General features: G+C 37.7%; 2 protein-coding genes across 2 annotated transcripts in view; one reads left to right on the top strand and one right to left on the bottom strand.

Moving 5' to 3' along the window:
- TIMP4 (TIMP metallopeptidase inhibitor 4) overlaps positions 1–5,227 on the bottom strand; it is a 29,614-nt gene extending 24,387 nt beyond the window's left edge. The window contains exon 1 of the mRNA XM_026066428.1: positions 5,083–5,227. Within this exon, the coding sequence (XP_025922213.1) occupies positions 5,083–5,212 (130 nt within the window). The 5' untranslated portion in view covers positions 5,213–5,227. The remainder of the gene's footprint in view (positions 1–5,082) is intronic.
- The window catches only part of SYN2 (synapsin II), a 127,669-nt gene that overhangs the window by 55,405 nt on the left and 59,497 nt on the right, over positions 1–12,767 (top strand). The gene's annotated exons all lie outside the window — the stretch shown is intronic.

Raw genomic sequence — 12,767 nt, 5'->3', positions numbered from 1 at the left:
CACAGTAAGTTACTCCAGGAATACACCCATGCATTATTGTCACTGATTGCTGCTCTAAAGGAAGAACATTGCTGCGAAGCAATGCCATCTGCCTCCATTTGGCAGGACAATAATATAAACACAATTCATATGAGAAGTAGTATAATTTTTGAAGTAGAAGTCTAAAAGACTTTTTACAGCTCAGAAATGTAAACTGTGTGATGCCATGCCTGAGCTTTGCTCGGCGAGGTGTCTAAATGGGCAGCCTCTGGTCCGGGATTCAGCCAGGGTCTGCCAGCAGTTCCTAAGCTCATCTGTGTATAGCCTCAAGCAACATTTTAAGAGCTGGGGGTTTTTATGGGGCTCTGAGTTGAAGCCCTTGCAGAAAACTAAGGTCTGCTCCATCCATGTCTTCAATGCTTTTTGTTATGTGGTATGGCTGTTACTGTTTGTATGAACGTTGTAGTCCTAAACACACAAACATCAGTTACATAGCTGCTTAAGTTCGTGTCAAACCCCCCACTGAAGACTTCAAGGTGCCCATCACCCTAAATTTATGGGCAATCAGGATACGTTCATTCAAACCGCTCACAGCAAAGTACTATGAGAATACGAATGCAGTAGGTGCACATTGTGTAGTAAGAATAAAATACAAAATCTACTTTAAGTTCCCTATTCACCTTGTTTCCCCTAACTTGGAAGTACTGACCACATTTCTAATATATTTTCCAAAGGTAATTCTCCCCATCAGGCAAAATTACTTCCTACTCTAAAAATGTACATTTAAAAGAGGCAAAATCATGGGACACTGAGCCATGAAAGTTTTAATATGAAATTCAATATTATAGAAATAGCATATTGTAATTTTATCCCAGAGGAGATAACTTTGAAAACTTAATTCTGGTGTATTTAAATAAAATATTTACTGTTATTTTTAAATGTTATAAAATTTAATATATCATCTGGCACATCTTTACAATTCCTGATCTCAGTGATCTTGAGATTTTAGCAGGCTGAGAATGCTGCCAAGCTCCAGCTGTAAGGCTTCCCTTATATTTTAAAAAGTGCCACTCTTCTCTAAAGCCATAGAACTCTTCTCAAAGGCTATAAAATTATATACTTACTTGTACTCAAGATCTGTTAGCCATTTCTATGGCAGTGCCCAGTATTCAGTAAGAATATTTTTTCATTATATATTTTAAAAAAGAAAAACAATGAACAGCCACAAGACAGTTTAAATCAGAAAATACAACCAACTTTAAAGTTAGGGTACTGGTGATACATATTTAAAAAGTGCAGAATATTTACATATTTTTCCTACTGGCCAAAAAATAACCTTGCTTATGCCTAAAATGGAAAAAAAAAAAAAAGCTCGAATTAAAAGTGACAGACTTTAGAAAGGAATCTGTGCTCTGTATGTATACCATTTTTCTCTACAGATTGTACAATTTATTGTGAACCTTGGTTCAGATTTTACTCCAGGGATGATTTCCTGGCCTACAGAAGTCAGTGACAAAAGAGAAGTTTATTGTCTTGACACCATCTGATAAGCTCAATTACATCCATGGTGTTTCCCCCAAAAAGCTGTTATCAGAGGAATTTTCTTGTTTCAACTTGAGACTATTGTGCTTCACTACTAAATTTGAAATGCTAAATGGCACATCCTCATCATCTTTCATATCTGCAAGGAGAAAACCTCCTGTCTGAAAATTCTCCTGGTTTCTTCCAGGCTTTTTTTTTTTTTTTTTTAAAGCACTGATAATTATTAGTGCGGTGTGTGGCATTACTGTTTAATTAGCCTCCCATCTCCATTTTGGGCAGAAGTCCTCTTGAGAAGAACAGGTGATCACTGAGATGTGAAGGCACTTGGCAATTTTAGGAGGACCTCAGCACCATTTAGAAGAGCACAAACAGAACGTATCTTCCTTTTCTGTTAGGTGTATATCTTCATGGTGTTAGGCACTTCCTACTGAGAGGATTTACCTCTCTCTGAACTGAAATTTAAAGCTACTGAGAAGTTCATGATTACTGCTAATTTTTTTTTTATAACATCACACCCCCTTAAGGCTAAGTGGGAAGATTACCTGGCCAACCCAAGGTCACATAAATGGCAGGTCTGGCATGGCACTCATTTCCTGGCAGGATCTACTAACCCATCGTTACTGTTCCTCCTGTGGTGTACAACCGTGCAACACCTGCAGAGCTCTTCACTCATTCTTAATTTTTGTTTTAGCCAGCAGCTGGTAGGACCAGATTTCTCTTGCTCTAGGTCTGTCAGAAAGCTTGTGTTTTCTATCAAGTTAACCAGGTTGTGTGGTAGCTGAGGGTATTTAGAGAGTAAAACCACAAAAGCCTCCTGACAGGGGAAGACGAAGTGTCACACCACTAATCATATGAACAAAAGTAAAAGTGAAAAGAGCTTGTCTCAGACTTAATTAATTTCTCTGCTTGGGTTGGGTTGGGTTTTTTTTGTTTGTTTGTTTTTTTCCCTTTTTTTGGTGTCTCATAAATGCTGAGGTTTCTGAGTGGCTTCACACATTCAGTTAGTAGCTCAAGTAATGTCTATTGATTCAGCCCCCTCCAGCTCCATTTTCACTTCACCCAACTCACAAGCCATCCCATAGGAAAGCAAAAAAAATTACAGATATATAGTGCAGTTGAAGAATTATGCAGTAACTGAAGTACATATACTGGTTGGTAACTATATCAGCAAGACCAGCTGAGGCTTTGTGTCAGTTTTTACTTTTGCTGTAGAATTTAGAGGCAGAGCATGGTTCCTTTGTTTTAGAGAGATATGCCAGGTTTTTATTCTGCAAGGAGTAAATTAACTTGAATGTGTTTGTGAGTACAGAGATGTAGGAATTTAAAAATAATTGAAAAAACTCTGAGCAATAGTTTCAACAAAAGGAGCTGGACTAGCATTCAACTTCCATAGATGCTGGTAGCTGGAGAGCTGACGCTTTCTTTGTGCATCAATATTTTGGAAGTACAAGGATGTTAAAACTGAAGTACAATCTTCAATTTAATCTTCTTAAATCTTAAAAAAATCTTTGAGTATGGTGATACTAACAGCAAAAGTTTTGGGTAAGCTACTGCATGGGATACTGAAGAGCATGGCCCAGATTCCACGGTCCCTCTAAGAAGCGGACGGCCAGAAGGACACACATGTGGCTTCAAACCCACCTCGCTTAAACATGAAGCGGAGCTGCAGAGGCACAGCCCTCATTTCCATGAGGAGAGTGTTGTGCAGCAGGATGCCAGTCTTGTCCTGCCCCAAGCCCAAGAGCAGCCCCAACCCACAGACGTCTCACTTGGACACGGGAACGAAATAACTTCTGGCACCAGGGATGGAGGATCTGCCTTTGCCAAACTGGTTAGTGGAGTTTTCTTTTACACAGGGCAAACACTCCACTGGTCTTCTCCAGCTCCTTTAAAGCCATTTTGCTCTGCTTATGCAAGGTATTGTGTCCAAAGTGAATTAAAGAATTCATCCATAAATGCTTAGAGTAGGTTTAATGTGTATACATATGTCCAGTGTATGGGGATATCTACATATCTCTGTCATTTTATAAAATATGTATAAATGCTATTCTAAAATGATAAATATTAAACAAAGAACTCCATGATATAAACATTCCTTAGCCAAAGGGTGCAGGTTACTTAAATGTGAATATTTATGTAAGTGGAAGTTTGAGCACCAAGTCCAAATATAAAGTAGTTTTATTTTACAATCTTCAGTATTTAATTAGAAATTAAAAAACAGCATATGTCTACCATTTGTAAAATATATCTAAGAAAACTTGCCTTAAAAAGAATGGCCAGAATCCCATCCCTAAAGAATATAGTCATAATATGAGTAACTTGAGTTTCCTCTTTATTGTGAAATTGTTTATCTAGAAGAACCTCTAAATTAAGTCTGTTGTTCAAAAACTGTTACTTTATTATGTCTAAGAATGCAGCAGACTAATATAGTTAAAGATATACATATGCGTTTAAGCTTCTGGAAGTACAACTTTTATTTTCTTTCACACCTCAAACAAGCCCACGTTTGTAATGCTTGGTTTAGGTAACTTAAAAAAAAATAAAAAATTGCCTAACACAGCCAGATTAAAAAACAACTTAACTGATGGCCACAAACAGAGCTTAGAGTTTGTCGTGGCTACAAAGATTTTCTGTCAGGGTATAAAAGCAATTAATCAGTATGCAGAAGGTATTGCCTGCCCCATAGAGATGCTAATTTTGTGACACTTTGGAAACTCATGTTCTACATTTACTGTTCACACTAGATGGAAGCTAACCAGCCTCAGCTTGAGCTAATGAAATCAAAAGACTGGAGAATGTCACATTTTTTATACCCATGCAGTCTAATTTTGAGATCTTTAGTTTGTTTCAGTAAGTTGTTTGACAACTGCAATGTTGACTGAATATCACAAAACACAGTTGTCCGAAAGACTGGAAAGCCACATTTATACAGAGCCCCTGTAGCCAGTTTGCCAACAGAAAATAAGTGGCCTATCAGATTCCTGCTCAAGTATTTTTCGAAATGACAAAAAGCAAATTTAAGGAAATTGTAGCATGGCAGAACAAAGATCAAGTCTTTCAGTATATTATCATTGAGGATTTGGGGGTTTTGTTCTTTTTTCCAGAGTGCTGTGCAGCCAGCTGTGCCACAAATATCTATATGCATAGTTTATACATAGTTTGTACATATTTAGACAGTAGTCTGCTATAGATGTTGTTAACAGTAGCCCTTTGAAAGTGCAGGTATTCTTCCTTGCTTACTCTAAGTTAGGAGCTAAAATAGAAGTTGTTCCTATTAAAAAGAAAAAAGCATGAAATAATACAGCAGTTTTAACAATTTGTAACCCACAAAACGTTCTGGAAAAACAAGAAAAGCAGAACAGCTACTGCCAATTTTTTTCCATAGCCCTCCCTTTCAAAGGGCATTTTGCAGTCCATTTTGTTTCAAAATCCTGTGAGAGGCCAAGCCACCTGGTTAAACATGTTCCCCTGCAGCTGTACAGAAAAATATCACAGCAGTTAGATTAGCTACGTTTCATTTCCTCCCGTCAGCGGTAAAAGCGCGGCGTTGTTATGACTCACCTAGAGCAGAATCGCAGATGAGCTGCTGCGGATGGGCAGGGGCACAGCTGCACGCCTCTGCCAGCTCCTGCATGCGGGGGGACAGAAGCAGCAGCACTGGGAACAGCAAGGTACCAAGCGCAGGATTCATGCTGCCTCGAGCACGGCGAGCCCGTCAGCCGAGAGGAAACGCTTCCTTACTGTTGCTCTTATATCTAAACTTCCGAATAACTCTCTGATTTCTTCTCTGTGTGGCTCAATTTCAACAGACTTAGATGGTTTAGAAAAGCCCTCTAATGCTCGGTCTGAGTATACGCTTATGTTAACTGACTTCTAATTTCCCTGACATAAGACCCTCTTATTTATGGCCCTGACACTAACTCGTAACTCCGCCTTCCTTTAAGGAAAAAGCACATCATTGGTGAAAGTTATTGTACCAGAAGAGAGGTTACCTTAGTAAGCATTGAGATGTTGCTCTTATGAGTCAGTATAACTATTAATAATCAAAAGCCTTTACAAAAACATCTTTTGCGAGTATCTGAAGCTGATTTTATGATCTTTGGCAGAACAGATTTTATCTTTTTCAGTAAATTTCCTTCCAGTCTTAATTTAAAAAAAAATAGTTCTGCTACCTTCGCTATTTTGGTCAAGTAAACAAAACTATCCTTTTTTAAACTCTGCTTTCATTTGCAGTCCCTGATCTTCCCCTGCACGTCTGTGCATTTTCTTGAAATGATGTCCCTGTTTGCAGGCTGGACAGAACTTCATTCATGAAAAGGAAATGTTTCAATGCTCTATTTGTGAGCCTTGAACAATTGGTAATTACAAGGAATAATGAATTAAAAATAAAAGCTGAAATAAAAGCCATTTTTTACTGCTCTATCACAGATATAATTTGAAATAAGGGAAATATGCCAATGATATTATGTTGCAGGTACAGCTCTTACTCTGCATTCTGTCAGTAAGTCTGAATCAACGTAGATATGTATCTGCATTTTCTGGCTCATGTTACATATGAAACACAGACATAAATTTGAAAGAGCCTGGAAATATTTTTCAACTTCAGATCCTTTGCTGCTATAACAATCTGGATATCTGTGCAACGTGCATACAGTCTCCTTTTATGAAGAAGTTCTTTCATGAAGGAGCAAGTTAAGGTGTGATTAGAGAGGGTTTGATTAGGGAGGGTAATAAAATACATACATAGACTGACATGGAGGACATAACTGCTTAAAGGATTACACGTTTTGTCACTTCACAATTCAAGCTCAAGAACTGCAAATACAATAAAATAATTTCAACCACTTCAGTACTTATGAAAATGTATTTTGCTGAGTTTTAGTGTACACAAAGTAGCTGTTATGTTTAGAGATGTATATGTTTCACAGCTGCTGCTCTGATTCTTCTTTTTCTTTGTTTACATCCCCCTCCATAGAAGCACTCTGTCTGTTAAAGACGACTACACAGATACTCAGAATTATTAGAGTTGGGTCTTAACTTTGCAGTTTGGATCTAGATTCAAAACCAAGCCAGAAATATTGTATATGATGTCCTAACTTAGTTCAAGCAGCAATGTTTTGGGTTTGTTTTTTTTCTTTTGGTCTGACTTGTTGGCTTCAAATAAGAAGATTGGATCCAAGTACTCTTCCTTTCTTACCTGGAAGAAACTTACTTCTTTCAGGAAGCTTTTCATGTGAGTGAAAAGATTAAAAAAAAAAAAAAAAAAAAAGTGAGGCTGAAACCCTACCCAGGAGGTTCAAGCTACGAGAAGGTAGCAAAAAAACCCAAGCAGGTATTTTAATGGCCTCTGTGGTCAATAGTTCCAGGACTATTGATTTCAAAGTCTAACTTAAGGCAGTAGGAATGGAAAGTGATGAAGGAATTAATTAAGAGCCATTGATTTGTTTCAAGATGACATCACATGGCTGCTGGCATTGATGATCTAAATAGACCATTTTGGTTACTGTCTTAGTAAAATTCAAGTAATAACTAAATACGCTGGGCAAACTGTCTTTTCTTACATCAAGAAAGCCTATCTGCCTATATAGTGGTGAACTAAGGCACATTTTGCCTAATATTTTCCAGAATAGCACATCAAATATTACGGTCTGCATGTCTTACAGACTTATATCCAGTACAGTCACACTAATACGATATTAAACAAAATATATAACAAAAAAATATTTTGTGACAATAAAATTTCATTCACAACTATCTTGTAGATGTAGTTGGGAGTTAATACATACATCTGACTGAATGTATAGAAGTGTAAACACGATAAAACTAAATCTTCTATGGTAATTGTAAAAATATTATAAAGCAAATTTTATTACAATCTTATACAGTATTGCCTGCAGCTACTCTTGGAACAATTCAGTTAGATTTTTAAGAGTCTTTCAAAGCCGTCTGTACCTAGGTGGAACATTTAAAGTGTGGTTACACCTAGAGAAGCGAGAGGTTCCAACTGTAGGTCTCTCGACCTAGTCAGGATTGGAAGGAACATGCTTGGAATATGCAATCAGCAGTGAGACCTTCCAGTGGTAATGTGTATTTCAGTGAAACTTGTAGCTGGAAGGTTTCTCAACCCCAATGTGGAACAACAGGTCATAAAATAAAGAAGCCAGATATGTACGCCCGGCAGTCCTGGAGTACAGGGACTTGCATATTCAAAGCCGAGGCTTGAAACTGGGTCTTCTGCTTTCCACATAAGTCTACCAAATGAGCAGTTCTGGTAGGCTTCTCTCTTACTTCTTCATGACAACTTTGATACAATCTTAGTGAACTGTAAGAAGAAAACACTTTTAGAAACCTCAGCAGAACTGTTTTCTGACAAACCTTCATTCTGAAGGAGTAAGTTTTGTCACCTACTTTTTCATTCCAAAGCCAAGACAGCTGAGGAGTGTCCTTGATTCTTTTCTTCCTGGTGTGTAGCAGTGATGGGAAAGAGTCCTCATTACCTAATGTGCAATTCACCTTGCCTGTGAAAGTAGCTTTAAAAACAGCCTTCTATTGTTAGGCTCTGTAGTCATGAAATCCATGCGTGGCTTCTGTGCCAGTATGGACAGGTCAAAATAGATGTCAATACCATGGTCTAGATAAGAGCAATAGAATTCTGCAGAGTTAAATTTATTTACCATAGCCCAATTGATACAAAGAATAAAAAAGAAGCCTTAAGAATAATGAAGAAAACAATTACTTGACAGAATTAAAATAAAGTTAGTGATATTTATAGAAAGCTTCAACAGAGTCTAACTTAGGCTAATAAATTGTTTTCTAAGTTGAGACTATAGTGAGATTGAATCCTTAAGAGAGAGGTAAGCCAAAACTGATAGCAGAATCACCAGAATTCAAGACTCATTTTATCCAGATACTTAGTTTTGGCTTTGTATCATATTAATAACAAAAGCTTAATTGTAGTACCTTTTATTGCCTTGTTAATAACTTATTTCTCTACCAAAGATCTGATCAGGCTGCTGCTGAAATATTTGGCTTAATTCTGTTGACTTCACTGATACAGATAGAGGTGTTTCTTTCAGGTAATGGTGTCTTCCTTCAGACTTAGCTGGTTTCCTTCGATGAAACTATGATTTACTATGATTTTGTGTAAGTCTAATTAACTTTGGGTCTTAGTATATAGAATCTGCGCCTTTGTAGCGGTGAGTAAAGTACCATTATCATAATTCTTCAGTGAATTTTGTTTCCCATGATTTTTATGTCCCACTTAAATGTGTATACCATCTTGAGATATTAAGAAGCAGCCAAGCAACTTAAACAAGGTTCAGAACATAAAAGAGCAAATAATACAGTTGCATATTTACAGTATAGTGCCAACTTCATCTTTTAGTCCTAAGGTAATTATGTCTTTGGTCTTCGCTTTTTATTTAACATTACATCTGAAAACTGGAAGCACTGTTTTGATCTTTTTGATATAACTACTTTTACTGTGCTTGTGGTGTCATGGTACCTCAGTTTCTGCTGTTCTGTGCCTGGCAGTGTGTGCCAGGCTCCTGCAGGCAGGTGCTACAGCCTGTCCACACACCAGCCTCTCAGTGGGTAACCACGAGCACAGGTATTTTCAATTAACATCTAAATATTGGCTTTGTCACCAAAAAGATAAACAGTGCAAATATTTTAGGTAAGATATTTGAACTGTCACGACTACAAAAAAAGAGTTATATGCCAGTATAAATCCTGAAATGCTTGGAGGCCAGTTTACCTCAGAGAGGGAGGCCAACTCCTGAGGCCATACCATTGCACAGCAATCTGTTAATACACAGAAACAACAGTTGAAAGAGGGACAGTTCTTCAAATTGCAGTTGTCTTCTGGTCTTTTGGAGACTGGAGCTTTTTAGCCGATGGCACAAAGTCAGTATTTCACAGTTTTTATATGGTTTTGAAAAAATAGTTTCTTTCTCAAATAATTTATTTTACCTGTAGCCAATATAATAGATGTGACTAAGGTAGTTGAACTGAATAGTAATTGCAGGTGGCTGCAGTATTATCATCTTACTGCTTACCATACTATGGCTATTTTGGAGGAGTCAGTACGGTTTATAAATATCTTACATGCATTAAGTCCAAATGTCATTTGAAAGGAGTAAAAAAGTGATTCAAAAAAGCTTTTCTAATTGGAAACTGTTTACATCATAGCATTTGAAAGGGATCATAATAAGTCCCAAAACACTGTGCTCAGGAACATCCTCTCACAAGTGCAAGAAAATGTATTTTAAGCCCCATTACCAGAGAAGCCAAATATCACCTGTAGCTCCTGCTGATATCAGTACAGTGTTTGCGTACCTATTACCTCTGAACAGTATCACTAAACTCTTAGCTTGAAGCTGTACTGTGCTTTTTAAACTGTGTATTGTTATTATTTTTCATTGTATCAAGAAAATTAGGTTCAGAGAGTTTAAAAGAAACTCTGAAGCTCAGCACCTATTCTCCCTTACAGTCTAGATTTTGACATTGTAAAATATAAAGCTTATTAGTCCAAAAAGACACAGAAATATTCCTTGCCCAATTTTTAAACAAAATATTCTTATATCTTAAATAATAGCACAGAAAAATAGCCAACATTTTATAAATACACGCAAACTAAAGTAAAAGAAACACTTGGTCTTTTTGCTATTTGCATAGATGGACTAACAACACGGGGCCTCTTTCACTACGCTGTATGTTGTTATAATATGGAGTTTCCTTTGGTTTGATAAGTAAGCCATGATATCATGGCAAATTATGTCATAACTCTAGTGAAGTGTGAAGAGAAGCAGCATTAAATAGTGCCCACTCCTTGGTTATATTCTGATACAACTAACATGCTAATAAGAAATAGAAAACTTCATTTCTCAAGGGACGTGGTCACTGACTCCTTCAATTCATTACTGATACAGTAGAAGAAGCACCTGGCACTTTCTCATTTCTCTCTAGTTAAATCATCCAGTGTCCACTCATTTCTGTTTTCTAGTAAAATATAAAAAATAAAGAGGATTGGGGATAATTCACTGTATTACTGATGGATACAGTATAGAAAGGAAAGGGGGCAGGAAGCCTGGCTACAGTCAGATTTATAATCAGCTTCACCTCTTTTCAGTGGGATCTCTAATTTTGCATATGGCTTCTTGTAATTCTGAAGGGGCTTTTTTGACTGCTGGTTGTTGTGATCCTTATTAATTTTAGATATCTAGCCTTAGCATTCTGGAAGAAATAAATGGTCATTAATTATAATCATGATTTCTTTTTCTTCTAATGCCCCCCGGAGACATGTATGAAAAATACTAGATCTCCCGCTATTACATGCTCAGGTGGACTCAGGTGGAGTGAACCACTGCTTTGCTTGAACCCCAGAGCCAAGTCGCACTGTCTTCATGATACTCTCCTCTTTTCCCTGGGAGTTCCCAGGGGAAAGGCGGTGAGTGAGGTGCATTAGCCTGAAAGCTGGCATGGGGAGAGGCAACACTGTCGGATCACTTCTGCTCCATGCTTCTCATCTGTCTGTTCCCCCTTCTGTCTGCTCTCTCATCTCACCTCTCTGCCTCTTGCCGTGTTTCAGGAATATCCACAGGATATTCCTCCAGCGGTGCTGACTCTTGTCTCAGAGCACTGCTGTTCCTCTCTGCACGGCACTTTTGCTAAGAGGCAGCGTTGTGCAGGTTATAGGGTACTGATCATGAGTGTTTCTGTGGACGGCGTTGAATTTGATGCCTTGAGTTATGTCAGGGGCTTGGACCTGGCTGCATGGGGATTGCCTGTACAGCTTTTTCAAAGTCTCTCTGATTATAAAGGAGAGAATAAGGCTGTGCAGCAGAGAGCTTGCTGTCCCTTCCAGATGTCAAGCAGCTTGAATCTACACAGTGCCTTTTGGTTAGACAGCTTGTTCTGTGTACATTAGCTCCTGACAGTCTACAGATTATATTTTTTTCATCCATGTCTATCCTTTTCTCTTTCCAATGTGGCAAATGAATCTTATGAATTTTAGAATGATTGCAGGCAGCATTTTCCGCAGTGATAGTTTATCTACCGCTCTCTTGATGCTTTACCAGAGTTCTGGTATTCGCTCTAGTTTTCATTTTGTGTTGTGTTTATTTTTCCTAAAAACTGCTTTCAGTTTGTCTGGTATAGCTACAGTATGCATCCCAGACAAAAATTGCATAATTGTATAGAAAATTCAAAATTAGACTAGTATTTCACAAAATATATGAGCCTTTCATGGGTTTTAAATACCAGTACCTTTATATGTGCTATAGCCCACTTCAAAAGGGATGGTATTTATAGCTCTCACTTCCTAAATACTATAATAAAAAACACATACACTGTATGGTCACAGCAATTTGGGTAACTTTTTGATGATAAAGTGTTGTTTTGGTTTAGAAGCAGCACTTTGCAAAATAATTGGCAGAATGATTTGAATGGAATGATTCTGACATGCCAGAATCAAAATATAATTTGTGTCTGCAAAGGTTTTTTCTTCTCAAGAATTTCTACTAGAAATTTGTGGGAACTGCTCTTTCTGATTCATTACTATTATACTTTACTCACTGTTTTTCTTGTTCATGACAATTTCTGTTTTCACACTGTACAGGCATTAAAAATATCAGAAAAAATATAAGATATTTCTACCATCATGTCACTTGTGTATTTATTTAGATAACTGTTCTTTTTTTTTTACTTGAATAGTATTTGTGGGAACAAAGGCATTTTAGATTGATTTCCTGGTTCAGATTTCCTTAGTAGTGTCCATTTATTGGCTAAAGTCATGTAAAACTTGCACTGATTTCAGTGAGTACACGGAGACCCATTCTTACGAGCTTGTGCTAATGGCAGTGGAGGGACCTTGGTACCAGGGATGCTCAGAAGACCCAGTGTTGCGTCACTCCCGTTAATACCAGCGGGAACGGAGGTGGCCCAGCATTCCCAGGATCCGATCTGTGCTGCACTTACTTAGTTTAAAAGCCATCTGAACCCTCTGTTTTGAATCAAGAAATCACAATTAAGCTCTATTTGTCTCTCTTTGGTGGCCTTGCAAACTAATCAAATTTAAGCTCTTCTCTTTTCCTCCGCTTCTCCCTGGGCTTGCCACTTGTGTAAGGTGGCCAGAAAATGTCCCTCCATACAGATCGGATTTGACACCTACTTTGTTCTCTCAAGGTACAAGAGAGTGGAAAATCTGCCTCATTATTTCTGAGTTGTTCTTTCTGTTTGTTGAGAGC

This window comes from Apteryx rowi, unplaced genomic scaffold, assembly GCF_003343035.1.
Source record: "Apteryx rowi isolate R43461 unplaced genomic scaffold, aptRow1 scaffold_240, whole genome shotgun sequence".
NCBI classification, from domain to species: domain Eukaryota; kingdom Metazoa; phylum Chordata; class Aves; order Apterygiformes; family Apterygidae; genus Apteryx; species Apteryx rowi.
The sequence above is the reverse complement of the archived record's forward strand: the minus strand, read 5'-3'. Positions and strand labels throughout refer to the sequence as shown.